The sequence below is a fragment of the Chanos chanos genome, chromosome 14, assembly GCF_902362185.1.
Source record: "Chanos chanos chromosome 14, fChaCha1.1, whole genome shotgun sequence".
Classification (NCBI taxonomy): Eukaryota; Metazoa; Chordata; class Actinopteri; order Gonorynchiformes; family Chanidae; genus Chanos; species Chanos chanos.
The window spans coordinates 18,753,020-18,771,133 of NC_044508.1; the positions used below are offsets into that span (position 1 = coordinate 18,753,020).

The 18,114-nt window shown below is 45.2% G+C and overlaps 1 protein-coding gene across 1 annotated transcript in view; it reads left to right on the plus strand.

Annotated features, from left to right (window-relative positions):
* opa1 (OPA1 mitochondrial dynamin like GTPase) overlaps window positions 1–18,114 on the plus strand; it is a 32,368-nt gene that overhangs the window by 7,382 nt on the left and 6,872 nt on the right. The window contains exons 8-29 of the mRNA XM_030791265.1: window positions 965–1,018; window positions 1,427–1,531; window positions 1,896–1,982; window positions 2,319–2,432; window positions 2,910–2,990; window positions 3,134–3,208; window positions 3,373–3,444; window positions 3,547–3,646; window positions 3,736–3,866; window positions 4,312–4,384; window positions 4,493–4,565; window positions 4,654–4,769; window positions 6,409–6,473; window positions 6,754–6,834; window positions 7,820–7,981; window positions 8,492–8,644; window positions 10,255–10,363; window positions 10,498–10,577; window positions 10,818–10,958; window positions 11,250–11,366; window positions 11,658–11,751; window positions 11,878–11,988. Coding sequence (XP_030647125.1) covers window positions 965–1,018; window positions 1,427–1,531; window positions 1,896–1,982; window positions 2,319–2,432; window positions 2,910–2,990; window positions 3,134–3,208; window positions 3,373–3,444; window positions 3,547–3,646; window positions 3,736–3,866; window positions 4,312–4,384; window positions 4,493–4,565; window positions 4,654–4,769; window positions 6,409–6,473; window positions 6,754–6,834; window positions 7,820–7,981; window positions 8,492–8,644; window positions 10,255–10,363; window positions 10,498–10,577; window positions 10,818–10,958; window positions 11,250–11,366; window positions 11,658–11,751; window positions 11,878–11,988 — 2,194 coding nt within the window. The remainder of the gene's footprint in view (window positions 1–964; window positions 1,019–1,426; window positions 1,532–1,895; window positions 1,983–2,318; window positions 2,433–2,909; window positions 2,991–3,133; window positions 3,209–3,372; window positions 3,445–3,546; window positions 3,647–3,735; window positions 3,867–4,311; window positions 4,385–4,492; window positions 4,566–4,653; window positions 4,770–6,408; window positions 6,474–6,753; window positions 6,835–7,819; window positions 7,982–8,491; window positions 8,645–10,254; window positions 10,364–10,497; window positions 10,578–10,817; window positions 10,959–11,249; window positions 11,367–11,657; window positions 11,752–11,877; window positions 11,989–18,114) is intronic.

Consider the following 18,114-nt stretch of genomic DNA (forward strand, 5'->3'; position numbering starts at 1 on the left):
AAAGTGTTCAGTAACATGCTTGATTGTGTAGTCCACTAAATCCCTCCGTCCCACTCAGAATTCCTACTTGGCGTGAGCATAGAGAGATGTTAGCCGCACGCTAGTTGTCCTGCAGTCTCGCTAGCATTGCAAGATTTACGTTTATAGCGCTGACAAACTAGCATGCCGAAGTATCAGTAATCTTGCTGCAGTAATCAGACTCCGCCTGCTGCAGGTGTTTCGTAAGGCTTTTCTGATGTTTGGCCAACGTTTTGCCAATGTTTGGGGGGTTTTTTTGCATGCAGTGGAGTGCCACCCTGCTGCATGAAGATCTGATTACACTGCTGTGTGTTTTTTGATAATCCACCAATGGGACTAGTTTTTAAAAACACTAATCAGAAGTGTAATTTATGGCACAGTGCTTAGATGATGCATTTTTCAAGCAATACACGTGGGAATCACACGCCAAATCACCTCACACACCCCTGTCTCTCATCTGAGTGTGTGTGTGTGTGTTGTATGTGTGTGTGTGTAAATGTGTTTTTGTATGTCCTCTGTCAGCCAATCGTTGACTGGTGCTCTGTCTTTTCACCCTGTCTCTCTGTCAGACTCATAAACCATGCATCGCAGGGGTGGACCTGCTTGTTGTTCATAATTCCCCTTTGATTTGATCATGGATGATTCAGCTGTCTTTTACAGGACTTTCCTCTATTGTCTGATTTCATGTCCAGGGATTTGCTTTTGATTCGTGACGTAGAACCAGAACAAATGAATGGAATAAATAAATGCTTATCAAGGCGGATGGTGATTCTCTCTTTTCTGTTTTGTATTAACCTGACCTCCTTTCACTGGGATGCCTACTCTTACTGTGTGTTGCATGAGGCCTGGTAGTGTTGCTCCTCTGGGTGAGGGGTGGGTGGGGGTGATGGCAGGCATGTAAACCTGTACCCCACTCTGAGTTCTCTGTGCTTTTATGTGTTCACAGTCATCTGATAAGGAAAAAATAGACCAGCTTCAGGAGGAGCTTCTCCGCACCCAGGTATGATTAGTCTTCGTCAGTCTTACGATCGGTCTCAGTTAATCCGTATATCTCAGCCGGGCGACCGAACAGCGTCTGCGTGGTCACATCTGTCTCAGGACATCTCGGTCAGCAGGCTGACCGTGGCGAGCGAAAAACTCTTTAACAGATCCCCGAGAGGGAGATGAAACAGACACAAAGATCTTAACCACCACGAGCCCATAGCTACTTAACATTACAAAAATCTCTGTATTAGAATGCTTCAATCTGAGACATCTCAGAGCTCAGACAGTTTGAAACTTACTGGAGAAAATGGAGTTACTGTCACCGCACTGGCCTACAAAGATAGTGTGAGGAAGTTTAATGAGCTACGGTGAGGAAGCAGAGTGGTCTAATGGCATTAGTGTGAGACGTTCTCCTCTCTCGTAGCTCAAGTACCAGCGCATGTTGGAGCGTCTGGAGAAGGAGAACAAGGAACTGCGGAAAGTCGTCCTGCAGAAGGACGATAAAGGTATCCATCAGAGGAAGGTCAAGGTGAGAGATGTCCCGTGTCCTCCACTGATGTCCACACAGTGGACACGTCATTTAAGCGCATTTCACTGTTTTAGTCCTTCCATTCACATCTTAGTTAAAAGGAACAGTTGTGAGAATCAAAGACAGAATGGTGAATATCTATTCTTACGTTGTATGGCTCTGCTGAGAAGCTATTTTTTTTCCCCCTCTTCTTCTTCTTCTTCTTCTTCTTCTTTTGTTTGTTTGTTTTTTCACACCTTAACCAAGGTCCAGGTCAGTTTGATCAACTCCAGCCTCTGTGTGAACCCTTTCTGCATTTGAACAAAGTTAGACTGATAAACTAATGCAGGATGTAATTCTCTCTGTGCCATGTCCACCCTGACAGAAATCCCTCATTGACTTGTACTCTGAAGTGTTGGACATCCTCTCTGATTATGACTCCAACTACAACACCCAGGACCACCTACCCAGGGTCAGTGACCTCCAACACAACACACACAGTGTCTAATTCTTCTACCTACATTATCCTGCTGTCTGGACTCATGACCAGACTCTGATAGAGCTGTGTGATTTGAATGGTCTTTTCCTTATGTGCTTGCAGCGAGTGAGTGTTTGAATGCAGTTAGCAGTAATAAATAATTAGCTGGTATAATAGTTCGTTTGTTTCGAGCACTGAGCCACTGGAATTTTCTTGTAACCGTGTGGTTTAGCAGAGTATTTCAAAAGCTTATGCCAACGTGATGAGATAGCGGCTGTATTCATATCTCTCTCTCTCTCTGTCTCTCTCTCTGTCCGGTCTGGCGCGTAGGTGGTGGTGGTTGGAGATCAGAGTGCGGGGAAGACCAGCGTGCTGGAGATGATTGCCCAGGCCCGGATCTTTCCGCGCGGCTCGGGGGAAATGATGACCCGGTCACCTGTCAAGGCGAGCAGACTGTTTCCCATCTTCTCTTATGATAAATGGACTTATGATAAATGGACCCCCCACCTACCCTCTGTGCTGGCAGACTCTGGAGTCCACTCTGGCCCTGTGGATGGGTTTAGTAGTCTGTGGGGTTGTGGAGCTGAAGAGGGTTGTATGGAATGGTTCAGTGAGAAGGATGGCGTTGTGTTTGGTGGTCGCACCACGCCGAGTTGTGAAGACGGGCTGTAAAGGGCTCACTGCAGAGACTCAGGTGTCGTTTGGGATCCTCAGTGGAGTAATTTCACACAGTCACGGGGGAGTGGGCAGAATGTCCTTATGTTACACAGAGAAGTCTTTCGCCGGACACAGTTGTCAACATGACGATTTACTGCTTCAGGACCATTTTTTTTGTCTCTGAAATTGCTTTGTGCTTACTTGTAGATGGTCCTGTGTGAACTGTGAGTTTGAGGCTAATCTGCCGTTCTGTTTGGACTGCAGGTCACACTAAGTGAAGGCCCACACCATGTGGCCATGTTTAAAGACAGCTCACGAGAGTTTGACCTTGGAAAGGAGGAGGATGTAAGTCAGTCATACAATGTGTATCTCACTCTACATGTTTTGAAAATGACCGGTAATGGACCAAACAACACCATGTTTCACTGTGTATCTGACTTTCTCTCTCTCTCTCTCTCTCTCTGTTGGTCTGTCTGGCTGTCCTGTAGTTAGCAGCCCTGAGACATGAGATTGAGATCAGGATGCGAAAGAGTGTGAAGGAGGGTCAGACTGTCAGCCCTGAGGTGAGACACACTCATGCACACTCTCACTTGTACAGGCACACACACACACACACACACACACACCCACACACTCTCACATGTACAGGTGTAACATGGTTTTGCTTTTTTCTATTTGCATTTGTTACTAATACTTAAACTCTTGTCTTGTCTTATTGTTGTGGTAGACCATCTCTCTCAGTGTGAAAGGTCCAGGAATCCAGAGAATGGTTCTGGTGGACTTACCAGGAGTCATTAGTGTAAGTGTCACTGTCACGCTCAAAAACAACTAAAAAAAAAAAAAATACTGATGACAAGTGTATAAGGCTCTGTTGGTTATTTCGTGTGTGTGTGTGTTACAGACTGTAACAGCGGGAATGGCGGCAGACACTAAAGAGACCATATTTAGTATCAGTAAAGCCTACATGCAGAACCCCAATGCCATCATTCTGTGCATTCAGGGTAAGACATTAACAACCACATGCTCCTATACACCCCACAAATGCCTTAAACAGTCCATAAACTTCTCTCTCTCTCTCTCTCTCTGTCAGACGGCTCTGTGGATGCTGAACGCAGTATTGTCACAGACCTGGTCAGTCAGATGGACCCTCAGGGGAAGAGAACCATCTTTGTTCTGACCAAAGTGGACCTTGCCGAGAAGAACCTGGCCAGTCCAAGCCGAGTAAGACTATGTTTCTCAAACACACTCTAACTGAAAAATAGGGTTATTTTACATCGGTGTATGTTCATAGTTTTATTAAAGTCATCATTTTAGTGCAGCCCATGTGCTCTGTTATCAAAGAGATGAGGATTGTTATAATTGTATAACACAAATAATATTTAACATTTAAATGATATATAACACAACCACGTCCATCATTTGCACTCCTGCCCTGGTTACTGGTTCCCAGTGTTGTCCAGTAGATGGAGCTATTTGCTGCATTTTCGGTAGTAGATCATAAAATATTTCAGGGTCCGTCAGTCGTCACAGCAACCATGAAGATTAGTTAATTTTTACTATTATTAACACTATACTGAATATAATTACATCCAGGTGAATTTAGAACATTTTTACACATGCTGCATATATTGATCTTCTTTCTAACCTGCTTTGCTTTGTCCTGAAGATTAAGCAGATAATAGAGGGAAAGCTCTTTCCTATGAAGGCCCTGGGATACTTTGCTGTCGTTACTGGCAAAGGTAAAACATTCAGAACATGTGTTTACAACCTCACACTTAGGGTTATGTGTCTTTCAAACCTGTTCTTAGACTGTTTTTTATGAGACATGTTTTATCTCTCTCTCCCAGGCAGCAGTAGTGAAAGTATTGATTCCATCAAAGACTACGAAGAGGACTTTTTCCAGAACTCCAGGCTGCTAAGGTGGGACTCAGCCCTAATGTATCATGTTCTCTCAACTCTGATTGGTATTGTGTGCTGACTGACTGAAGCTTGTGCCAATCTGTTACAGGGATGGTATGTTGAAGGCTCACCAAGTGACCACCAAGAACCTGAGCTTGGCTGTGTCTGACTGCTTCTGGAAAATGGTCAGAGAGTCAGTGGAGCAGCAGGCTGACGCCTTCAAAGGTAAAATAACACAAAACACAGGCGTTCATTACATAAACTCTCACTATAAAATAACACAAAACACAGGCATTCATTACATAAACTTTCACTGTAAAATAACACAAAACACAGGCATTCATTACATAAACTCTCACTGTAAAATAACACAAAACACAGGCATTCATTACATAAACTCTCACTGTAAAATAACACAAAACACAGGCATTCATTGCATCAAGCTGTACTATGTACAGTGTCCTCCTGTGTGCTGTATTTACACATTTGTAAGAACTTTACTGCTGAAACACGTGTGCAGTTTAACTAAACTGCACAAAGGATTTTACAGGCTTTCACATTTTTACTTAGTACGTTGATAATAATAGTGGATGTTTGGAGACACGGTTGTGAGTCTGTGCTATCAAGTGTTAGTTATTTTGCTTACTGTCAAAGGAAAAAATGTAGTTTAGTCCCTGTCAGATGGACCATATAGGCCAGTGATTAGCTGGATCCCTGGAGACATTAAGGTATACAATGGTTCTGAATTCTCTCCTTATCTTATTCACACACTGGGATCTGCCGACCTGCATCCTCAGATCACTAATAAGCAGTGCTCATATCAGTCCTGTGGGAGGGCCTGTATAGTTAAATATACACCAGTGTATCTGCTGTGTGCTGCCCTCTTACCTCTGAAACACCAGCCAATTCAACGGGCCCCACTTTTTTTTTTAAATATATATATATTTTACCAATATCCCTGTCATACCTAATTCACTTCCAACACCCTTCCCACCTTTGTCTTGTCACACTGACGCACCTCGTCGCCAATTACCCAGCTGCACCAACGCCTGGCCGCCTAACAATGGTTTCCGCGCGAGATTTATTACCCCACGTCTGGGCCGTTTCTCTTCCCTTTGTGTGGGCTATCGATCCCGCGCACGGCCTCAGGCCCAGCCCGATAACCGGAGCAATTAGCGTGCCTTCCATTGTCTGAGAGAGACAGCAGGTCTGCGAAAGCGCCGAGCCCCGGGAGGCCCCCAGGGGCCACGGGGACGGTGGTGACCGGCCTCCCCTCCTCTCCAGGCACATCGATCAGAGGCCGCGCTGCCCCGGCCGCAAGGTGCTTTAGTGGTGGGGCGGGGGGCGGGGGTCACGATCATTGGAAAGTTGGTTCTGAACTTTGCCTCCTTTAGCGTGGGAGAGCACTTACTGTCTACGCTGGCGTTTCTAACAGAATTTAGCTAACGCATTTCTGCCGCGTGAATTACGTGTAGGAGTGTGTAGTCGTCGATGGAATGATGCTTAATGCAGCCAAAATCATTATGCATTGTTTAGGTATTTGACTGTGTTATTGTGAAGTGGAGTGTGGACAGGTGCCAGCTAATGGAGCAGGTTCATAGAATCAGCCTCCCCCATTAATCAAGCACACTTACAAGTCCAGTAACTTATGTTATATTAAGTGACTGAACTTGTGTGTCATTACTTCATCAAAAAGACATTCAGAGTCGTCTTTAAGACTTGAGTCTCAGGAACATGAGAAATGTTTTCATGGTGAGATGGGTGAAAACAGACAGTGTCGGTAAATGTCAGAAGTGTAAGTGATACTGTGTAACCTGATGTCTCCTCTCACTTTTGGTCTCTTCTGTTCTTCCTAACCCTTTAGCGTCACGCTTCAACCTGGAGACTGAGTGGAAGAATAATTACCCACGTTTACGGGAGTTGGACAGGGTATGAAATACACCTTTTACAAGTTCAACTTCTCTCACTCCGTCTATTACATGTTTACAGCATGGGAATGCTCAGACCGATGTTTTAATGTTTAAGGCTGGTGAATGTGCTTTGGTCTCGTTGGTCTACGAAACGCCAGTCGGTGTCGTGAGGCGCTGTCGGCTGTAGCGTCCCTGCGCTGACCTGAATGAACACTCATAAAGACGTCATAGAGCAGAACACAGCTGAACAGTGTGAAATGGAAACAGCGCGTTTGACTTTTGACTTTTTCGATCTGCAGAACGAGCTCTTCGAGAAGGCCAAGAACGAAATCTTGGATGAAGTGATCAGCCTGAGTCAAGTCACGCCCAAACACTGGCAAGTCTCTCTTTCCTTTTCTCTCTCTTTCTCTCTCTCTCTCTGTTTTCTCTCTCTGTCTCTACATGCATGCATGATTGAGTGCGCTACAGCAGAACATCAGTCTTAATCATTCTCATATTCCCTTTTCTGACCTGTTTGCCCCAAACATCTGACATCAACCAATTACCGCCCATCCCTGTTCCAGACAGCGGCACCTTCCTGCTGAAAATTACCCAACTTCTGACAGTCTAGTCTTTGAAACGCTGCGTTTACGTACTTCGTTATTCTCATTTTAAACAGCCAACCTTACGTCAACCGCTCAGATCTTGTCTACTGGCTCTACATGCGTGCGCGCGTTGCCATAGCAGCGACGCGGCTCTCTCGGCCCTTGGCCGCGGAGGTGATGGCGAGGGCCAAGTTGACTGTGAGTTGGACGTAGAGGAGGTTATGGGAGCTTTGAGCCTTGGGGAGAGAGAGCTAAACAGAATAGATCAGGTGGTGGTGGTGGAGCTCCCAGCGTGCTCCATCAGTCGTGCGGATCAATGCTATGATGAATAGCAGCGGCGGCGGAGTTGAGGCTGCCGGCACTAGTTGGCTGTATTGGATATGCTGGTATTGATACGGCATAGAAGAACAAAGCTAACAGGGAAAGGATGAAATATGAGCGGCCGTGTATGATGAAGGAGTCTGGTCACGGCCTGTGGGGGGCACAGAGATGTTGGTCCCATTGTCAGGGCCCACAACTCCCTCAACCAAGACTTTAAAATGCAGCTTTAATATCAATTATGCTGCATAGCTGCAGCGTTTTACTGAGAAACGTGTCCCAGACTGGGAATATATTTTCATACGCCGTAGTGAAATATGTCTTATGGTAAAAAGAGATGTGGAATCTGTGTGAGATGTCAGATTTGTCTGCACGGAGATCTTTCTGTCGTTTAAAGAGAATTAAAAACTTGACAGAAAGTGTCTGACTGGGCTTTTGTGGTTGACCTCTGACCTTTAGGGAGTCCATCCTGCAGAAGAAGTTGTGGGAGAGGGTGTCCACTCATGTCATAGAGAATATCTACCTGCCCGCTGCTCAGACCATGAACTCTGGAACCTTCAACACCACCGTGGACATCAAACTCAAACAGTGGACAGACAAACAGCTGCCACACAAAGCCCTGGAGGTAATGAGTCTGTCGCCACAGTCCTGCTCTCTCAGACTGTGTGTAGTGTGTGGATGAGCCCTGTGTGTAAGAACAGTAGTGTATGTGAATCAAGATGAAATACAGGAACAGACAGTCCTGTGAATTTAACTGAATGTAACTGAATGATTGCACAGCGGTGGCCTGCTGTTATGTGCGGGGTCTTGTAGTCATGTAATTTTTTTTTATTCATAGATGTATATTGTATCTCAGTTATGTCCGAGAAAATTTGATTTAAAAGAATTTGAGAACAAATTTGTGACATTTGCTACGTGACAGTATCAGTTTTCTTTAGTATGGAAAGTTCAGTTGTCTTATTTCTATGGTAGCGTGGACTTTTCCCACTCTTAAATAGGGTATGAAAAGGGGGTCAGATCTGTAAGTTGGAAGATGGAAGATTAGACTTTTTTTTTTTTTCAAACCAGTGTTGTAGATTTTGTTTTGAAAAGTAACTCTGCCTGTTCGGTTGCGTTGGTATTTGTTGCCGTGCAGGTTGCCTGGGAGACGCTACAGGAGGAGTTTGCTCGTTTCATGGCAGAATACAAAGGGAAGGACCAGGATGATATCTTTGACAAGCTAAAGGAAGCGGTCAAAGAGGAGAGCATCAAACGACACAAGTGGAATGAACGGGCAATGGACAGCCTGGTAAACAAAAAGAAAATAAAACACACACACACACACACACACTGTTGTCATGGAAACTCATGGAAACAATGTGAATACATATTGGCGAAGATCTCAGACTACCCATCAGTGCTTTTGGGAGTTTAATAGTATTGTAGTTTGGTCTTTTTGTGGTATGGTTATATGGTATTGTAGTTTGGTCTTTTTGTGGTATGGTTATATGGTATTGTAGTTTGGTCTTTTTATGGTATGGTTATATGGTACGGTAGTTTGGTCTTTTTATGGTATGGTATGGTTATATGGGATTGTAGCTTGGTCTTTGTATGGTATGGTTATATGGTATTGTACTTTGGTCTTTTTATGGTATGGGTGTATAGTATTGTAGTTCGGTCTTTTTATGGTATGGTATGGTTATATGGTATTATGGTTTGGTCTTTTTATGGTATTTTACGATTATATGGTAGTGTACTTTGGTCTTTTTATGGTGTGGTATTGTAGTTTGGTCGTTTTATGGTGTGGTATGGTTATACGTTATGGTAGTTTGGTCTTTTTATGGTGTGGTATGGTTATATGTTATGGTAGTTCGGTCTTTTTATGGTGTGGTATGGTTATATGGTATGGTAGTGTGGTCTTTTTATGGTGTGGTATGGTTATATGTTATGGTAGTTTGGTCTTTTTATGGTGTGGTATGGTTATACGTTATGGTAGTTTGGTCTTTTTATGGTGTGGTATGGTTATATGTTATGGTAGTTTGGTCTTTTTATGGTGTGGTATGGTTATATGGTATGGTAGTTTGGTCTTTTTATGGTGTGGTATGGTTATATGTTATGGTAGTTTGATCTGCCTGTTTAAACTCCACTCTACCATCTGCTGTCTTACCTTTTGATTAGAGATTCTCCATTCAGGATTCAAGAGTCCAGTCCAAGACAAGAGTTCACACATGTCCTGGAATCAAGCCCTGTGTCTGCTGTGATTCGTTAGATATTACGTTTGTCAGAATCCTGATTTAACCCTTTAATGTGTGCCCGCAGTTGCTAGTACTCACTTCATATATAAACTTTATAGTTAAATAGCTATTATATAGCCAACCACTGCCTTTCCAAACTGAAAATGTTACTGTAGTGCTGGTGTATACAGAGGAAAATGCAGTTTATCATAAAGAAGACGTGTTAGAATGTATGGGTAGGCTTGGGCAGTACCTATTTTTTCATCTTCTGCATACCTTGCTGACATTTCACCGGGGTATACAGTATCTGATGGTATTTGTGTTAAAAAAAATAAATACATAAATAAATAAAGAGAATCAGTTGTTGGTTGATCGGCCAGTGGTTATCTAAAAGCTCTAGTCATTTTACGACTATGATGAATATTGATTCCATATGCACGTTTATTTTTTCACATTGTACAGGTTACTTTCGTTAGTACACCATCTTCGAATCAGTTCAGTAGAAAGAGGAACATCTGTATTTTTGACGGTATTGAAAATCATACCTTCGGGATATCTAAATATCCTGATATACCGTAATATACCATGATACCATGCAGTGCTTATGTGTGGGTAAGAGAAGATGTGTGGAGAAATAATAGCAATAGCTTGGTTTAAAGTGAATGCTGCTTTTTCTGTGGTGTAGAGAGTAATCCAGCACAACGCGTTAGAGGATCGCTCCATCACTGATAAACCCCAGTGGGATGCTGCTATCCAGTTCATGGAGGAGACGCTACAGGCACGGCTCAAAGACAGTAAGCTCATCATTCACTTAACTCACTCAGAGAATGTGTCCGTGTGTGTATGCATGAGTGTGTATGTATAACTTTCTGTCTTCTTTTTTTTTATTCCAAATTAATCGAAAGAGTTGTCTCTCTGTCTCTGATAGCTGATTCAGTGATAGCTGATATGGTGGGGCCAGACTGGAAACAGAGGTGGCTGACCTGGAAGAATCGCACTCCAGAGCAGGTACCATCACATGGAAACGCCTCTGCTCTGGTAAAGCAGAGATGACCGCTTTGATTTCCCATGAGAAATCAGATGTCACAATGTTCCATTTGAATGATCCAGTTTAATAAGGTTCCATTTGTGTGATCCTATATGTCTTGTAGAGTGGTAGAGGTTGAGTTATAGGTACTAGTAGAAATTCTCTGTCTGATCAAACGTCCCTTTAACGTTCGTTTGCCCTGGTCGGTCTGCCTCCTCCAGCACATCCGTAATGAAACCAAAAACGAGCTGGAGCGTTTGCTGAAACTGCAGGAGGACCACACCGCCTACCTGGCCAACGACGAGGTCACAACCGTCCGCAAGAACCTGGAGGCCCGGGGGGTGGAGGTGGACCCAGTTCTGGTGAGGCCCCATCCTGGCCTTTTGTTTCTCTTTCTCTTTTCGTCTTTCCCTTGCCACATGGAGACCTGCTGGAATTTGTCTCCGCTCACACAGACGTACATAATGAAGAAAGATCAGTGATGTCTTATTTAATGTAAATTTCACAGAGATGAAGTATTTCCTTCTGATCAAGTTATGACATTTTTAATGTACTGCTTGTCATGTTGGTTAAGACTGTGGGGCAGATATGTAATTGAATGTAATGTAATTCCATATGCTGTAATGTAATCTAATTTCATTTGTTCCGTTCAGATTAAGGACACGTGGCATCAGCTGTACCGTCGTCATTTTCTGCAGAAAGCTCTCTTTCACTGCAACCTGTGCCGGCGGGGCTTCTACTACTACCAGAGACACTTTGTGGACTCTGAGGTACGACAGAAGACACGCAGCCAATGTGTGATTCACTACAGAAGCATTTCTATTTATTTATTTATTTTTTTTTTTAAATTTTATGTTACAGTGACATGCATTTCTTGTTTACAACAAATCAGCTTCTGTGGTCGACATGGCAGATAACTCTGTGTGTTTGTGTTTGTGTCTGTGTGTGTGTGTGTGTGTGTGTGTGTGTGTGTGTGTGTGTGTGTGTGTGTGTTTGTGTGCGTGTGTGCGTCTGTGTGTTTTTGTGTGTGTATGTGTGTGCTTGTGTGTGTATACATTCAGTTGGAGTGTAACGATGTGGTACTGTTCTGGAGGATCCAGAGGATGCTGGCGATCACAGCCAACACTCTCAGGCAACAGCTGACCAACACAGAGGGTAAGAGTCTGACACACACACACACACACACACACACACACACAGATAAATTCAGCCATGACTGCATAGCTACTGAACCTGCTCCTTTAGTGTGGTGTCTCTGAGTCTCTGTCATTGGCTCTGCAGTGCGGCGTCTGGAGAAAAATGTAAAAGAAGTGCTGGAGGACTTTGGGGAAGATAATGGAAAGAAAGTCCAGCTCATCACAGGCAGGAGAGTACAACTGGCCGAGGACCTCAGTAAGTCTGTCACTTCAGCCTCAGCTGTCCACCTTTTCACCTCTCTGATTCTAACACAGCGTTCAGGTCTGCCCTCCTACTGCTCTATGTGTGTGAGTGTCTGAGTGTGTGAGTGTGAGTGTTAGTGTGTGAGTGTTAGTGTGTGAGTGTTAGTGTGTGAGTGTTAGTGTGTGAGTGTTAGTGTGTGAGTGTTAGTGTTAGTGTGAGAGTGTGTGAGTATGAGAGTGTGAGTGTGTATGTGTGTGGCCGCGAACGTGTGGACGGGAGTGTGTGGACGCGTGTGAGGGATTTTTCCCCTCTAATACCACCAGAGGGCAGTGGAGTTCAACAAACCGAGACTGGCTGTAGTAAGGCATGAATGTCACTGGACCTTGGAAAATGAAGTATGATATAAAGTCTGTAGTGTCAGCACCATGGCTCCTTTATATTTTCAATGCTCACGAACCCACTGCCTTCAGCTCAGCTTGTCCTGTGCTGCGTTTGTCTCTCCCACTCTCACTTTAGGAGAACTTGAGAAAATTCCGTTATGTGTGTGGAAGGGGGTGGGGTGGGGGCGCGCTGTTTATTCTCTTGACATCTGTGAATCTGCTGTTGGCTGTCAGACGTGCGTTCAGCTCTGCTGTGGGTAATGATTTTAAACTTGGAGAGTTAGTGGAGTCACCCTGTGTGTCATTTTTGTCCTTCTCACCATTAGTTCTGCTACCTCCTCTTCTCTTCTTTTTCTCTACCTCTCTTGTGTTGTCATGCACAGGGTACAAAGTGTGTGTAAGGGTTGTTTGCACGCGCGCGCATATGTGTGTGCGCGCGTGTGTGTGTGTGTGTGTGAGAGAGAGATAGAATTCATTCTTGGCTGCACACCGCTTGCTGTCTTTCATGCCCACCACCCTGGTAACTGTTCAACAGCCTGTTGATTAAAGCAGCAATTTGTGGAGGCTAGGCTGACATGCCCAGACTTGTGTGTGTGTGTGTGTGCGCGTGTGTGTGTGTGCTCAGAGTCAGTGCTGTTATTACACTGATAACAGAAAAGAGTTTAATGGTACCACCACCCAAATTAGAGTGTATGTTTAAACAATGGTGTAACCACCTGTATGGCTTCTTCAGGCACACACACACACACACACACACACACACACACACACCACTCCTCTGTTTGGCCATAAAAAGCGACTCTTTTCTTTTCATTGATTTGTGGTCCTGGCGTCGTTAAGGGTCCACTCAAAGCGCTCAGTGGGAAGAGAGAGCTCGTTGACGTTATCAGGGAAGCTGGCGCGCCCGTCCGACAGGTTAGCCAAGTGTCACGGCGCCGGACGAAAGGATTTACTAGCTGTAGCCACACTGCTCTGAGGCTCATCTCCCCGCTCATCTCAGCCACATTCTCCTGAGGCATGGGCTTGTCTGGTTCAAGCTCCACAGGTCTTTCGGGTTAAGGACAGCCTGACCGACCTGGGTGGCGAGAGAGGGAGGTCAGGTCATTTCACTAAACTAAAGCACGTGCCCTCTGGGCCTTTGTGAATGATCGTTATGTGGTCCACACAGCTACTGTAGCAGAGACCGGGCTTTTCTACCGGTGGTTTGTGTTTGGTTGCCGTGCGTGCAGATAGACCGCTGACAGCTACAGTAGCTGTTTAAGGAAACAGAAGTGACTTTCATCTCTGGACCAGGAAAAGACAAGTTGGCCAACACTGCAGTCTGCTCACAAGACCCTGAATTGAATGTAAAGGGAAGTTTTGGGAGGAAATGTATAAGGCCCAAGGTGTGCATCCATTCAGAGAGCTACTGTGGAACCTGCTGTGTCAGCCCGCCCTTGGTAAATCTCCCTGTTGTTAAAGCCTAACGTCTGTCAAGACTCTACCCCTTGGAGTGGATGCCTGTCCTCTTAGCCGTGACATTGCCCAGTGGACAGCCACCGCTTTGGAGAAAACACAACGCTGGCCTCCCAAGAAGTGGTTCTTATGCTAATAAAGACAAGTCTGGACATGTATCCGTGCATCGCTGCCCTAGCAATCAGTAACACACACACACACACACACACACACACAGAGTCTAACTAAAGGCAGTACCCTGTGAAAAGAGCAGTGTCTCTCTAACTGCAGGTTGTAGCTGATTAGGAAAAATGACTGAAGCATGTTGAGTGGAGTTCCAGCTAAGTGCTTTGTTGTGGATAATGGATAGAGCAAGAGTTCCCCATGCAGCCAAAAAAAAAGAGGTTTTTTTTTTTTCCTTTCTTTCTTTTGTCATACACCAAGGAGCAGGCGTTTAGCAGTCACATTGCAGTCAGTCTAACACTATTCATTTTCAACACCTATGAATGCCTTGATGGAGCACCTCCCACCCTGGAGACAGTGATTTGTTGAGGAAACGATGTTGAGGGAGGTTAAAAAAGCAACACGTTTATGATTTAGGGCCCCCGCCCCCCCCCCCCCTCTCTGTGCCAGTGTAGGGTTTGGTAGGCGCAGAGACAGGTGGTGCTTGCTCTTGTATGCTTAAAGCTTATTTCTGTTATCCTAATGCCATTGCATACAACAGGCATTTAATTACTTTGGCCAAGTTTGCTCAGTTCTCTGTAACATAACCCTGGGGAAAAAGGTGGGAAACAATTTGGGAGAGAAGCCTGACTTCCCCTGATCCCTTCTTCAATAAGTCATGAGGAATTCCAGGGCCTGCCCGGCCTTGCCTGTCTTTTCCTGCACACGGTGCCATCATGTTCCCAGAGATCTCACGGCTTTTGATGTTCGATGAGGGAGTGTCTGCAGCAGCACGCCAAACTGACCCACCTTCCTCTCACAGAGAGAGAGAAAAAAAAAAAACATGCTCTCTCGCGTGGCAGAGAGCAAAGATGTTCTCTTGTGCTTCTGATCTGAAAGATGGGTGTAATCAGTGGCCAGTTGATTGGACTTTAGGGATTTAGGTGAGATGGGGAACCCTGTTGGTCTGGGATCTGAATGTCATAGTCTATCTACTCATGGTGATCCACTGTAAGCTCACATTACAGACTGGTCCCAGATCTGCCTTTGGGTAGAATGTCAGCCAATACCATAACTTCACCTGAGCCACAGGTGCAGCCTGCTGCTGTGTGGACTTGAAAAGGGAGCGGGTCGTGTGCGTCTGCGTTTTCACGGACGGGAAGGAAACACGAGATGGATTCTCACCAGAGGGTTTTTTTCTTTTTCTTTTTTTTTTGGAGGAGTAATGAACTTGGGGCTCGGTCTCTTAGTTCAAACTGTCAGTCAGCGTTTTCAGACACTCTATCTGAAACTCCTATCAATTTTTTAACCACAGTTAGCAGTTATATGAAGCTTCTCCTATGCACAGACCTTTTGAAGACTTATTTTGAGGAGTTGTGAAGTCAAGGGAAGCCCATTATCCTTCCGAACTGTCCGCATCAACGTTTTGCTTCAGTACACACCGATTAGGCAAAGCCAGAGGAGAAGAGTTTGGAGCTTTGAAAATGAGCTTTTTCTCAGTCGATATTCTCCTCACCATATCTCAGATCCACACACACGCAAAAAAAAATCCATATGAAGTCATGCTGGAGAGAACTTTTGGTGTTTTGTACAGTGTTGCTAAATCGTTACTGTTCATTAAATAGTCTGATTTGAGGTCATTGTCAGTCTTTCGTCAACGTAGGTGTACATTATATTTGCACTTGTAACGTAGATTGTTATTGAAACATGACTAGTAAGTTGCAAATTTGTCTGGTAAAATAAATTCTTTCTGGACATTGAGCTGGCAAGATAAAATCCTAGCGGAAACCCTGGTGCGATTGTCATTAGACCCTTCTCCCGCAGAACGAACAGGTACAAGAGGGGTAGAGCGAGGGGAGATTGTCCACTAGTTAATCGATCGCAGATGGCATCGTTCTTGAGTTTGGGACAGCAGGAGTCACGGAGGAGTTTGGGACAACAGGAGTCACAGAGGAGTTTGGGACAATGGGTTGGGGGAAGCTGAAGCTGCTGAAACACGCTCTCTCTCTGTATCTCTCTTTCTCACTCTCTCTTACTCTCTCTTTCTCTCTCTCTCTCTCTCTCTTTCTCACTGTCTCTCTCTCTCTCCCTCTCTCTCTCTCTCTCCCTATTTTTTTAGTTGTTGTTGTTGCAGTTGGTTTGGAGGGAGAGACACCCCCTTCATAAAGTGAGAGATGTATTGTTAGTAGCTAAGAGCCCATGGCTAAGACCAGAGGTCAAACTCCACACTGCATGCCCTCAGGACCACTGAAGTCCCACAGGTGTTGGGGGGGGTGGGAAGGGGTCTGGCCTCCTGACCCCGGGCTCACCTGTCTGCTTGTTTTGAAGAGGAGGTGAAGGAGGTGGGCTGGAGGTGAGAGGGGTAGAGGAATCAGTGTACTTCCCTTAACAAAGGCAAAAATTTCCCCCCCGGGGCTGAGTCTGGTGTTAAGAGCGATTTGCCCTTTCTCACCGCTCTGATTTCACACTGAGGAATTGTACGTGTGCGTGTGCGTGCGTGTGCGTGCGTGTGTGTGTGTGTGTGTGTGCGCGTGTATGCCTGTGTGTGTCTGTGCGTGTTTGTGTTGGGTGTGTGGGCGTGCGAGCAGGCTGCGTTCAGGCTTGTCATTTTTGCTGGTAGTCTGTGGGTGGGGTGATGCGTCGAGCGTGTGTGTGTGTGTGTGTGTGAGGAGCGCGCGGGAGGATTCGCGAGCCAGAGCAGCTGCATGGCACTGTGCCTTTGTTGGCACCTTGCCCGTGCTGCTAATACGCAACTGCAGGCGCGTCAGGCGATGGCTCGCTGGAAGACGTCTAATTTCTCTAATAGACTGAATTTCATTACACCAGCCCAAAGCCGACACGCTTTCCCCATGCCATTTCTGCCTCTCACCAGCCACAGTGATGTTCACAGTTCTGACTGTGATATGTATGGATAGTTTAGTCCCCAGTCAAAATCAGTTTTAGAATTTTTGGGGAAAGTCTAAGCGAACAAAGTAAACACCCTTTTTTTGCGCCGCCAAGAAAAGCATAATTCTTAACAGAATTCTGGTTCCACCAAGCATGGGATATTGAGGGAGTCACTGCAATTGGGCTTTTGAATGACAGGAACTGGACATGTCAGTTCACAGTTTTCATTTTCACCTCCAAAGTCAGCTTTAAATTTTAGCATAGTAGCTTAAAGAGGGTCGTTCTGTAGCAACAAACAGTGATAAACGCAAACTGTGCAATACGTATAGTTTTTTGTTGTTTGTTTTTGTTTTTTGGGGTTTTTTTGCTTTTGCTGCAAAAGCGCTTTTCTTCAGTAAGCTTTGTATTGTCAGAATTAATTTGGAGACAAGCATGCATCACCTCTCAGCACTGTAAACAGTCTAGGATTTTTTACAGCTGCTCTCTTTCTCCCCCTCCTAAAGAACGTCCTTCAACCAGTTTTTAAAAAGTGACTGTGACCTTCACCTCTCTGGGGTCTTCCTCTCCCCCTTACACATCCCTGAAGGTTAACGTGGTGCCTACCTCCAAGGTGCTGAGAGAAATCTGCTCGGCATTGTTCGGACCTGTTTCCCTGGAATGCTCTAGTTCTTCCATCTCCTGACCCCTGTCTGACACACACACGCACACACACACACACGCACACACACACCCACACACTCTGTTTCCCTCTCTGTTTCTCACTCTTTTTCTTACACACACACACACACACACACACACACACACTCCCTCTCTGTTTGTCACTCTCTGTCTCACTCTTTCTCTTACACACACACACTCCCTGTTTCTCACTCTGTCTCTCTTTCTCTTACACACACACTCCATCTCTGTCTCCTATTCTCTGTCTCATTCTTTCTCTCTCACTCTCTCTTACTTGCGCACGCACGCCCACACGCACCCACACACACACACACTCTCTCTCTCTCTCTCTCTCTCACTGTGTGGCCCTCTCTCACACATATGCACACAATCACACATTGACTTCATTCTGTTTTGTCTCTGATTGGGTGACTCAGGAAAGATTACTCAGGATCAATGCAAGGGTCTCCAGCACTTCCTCATCCTGTAGCAGGGATACATTTGTAACCTTCCCAGGCTTTGTGTGCATGTGTTTGTGTGTGTGTGCGCGCAGGGGTTAACAGTGTTTACTCTAGGCGTTAGGTCACCACAGAAGCTTGTGTAGACACTGTCTGGTCCC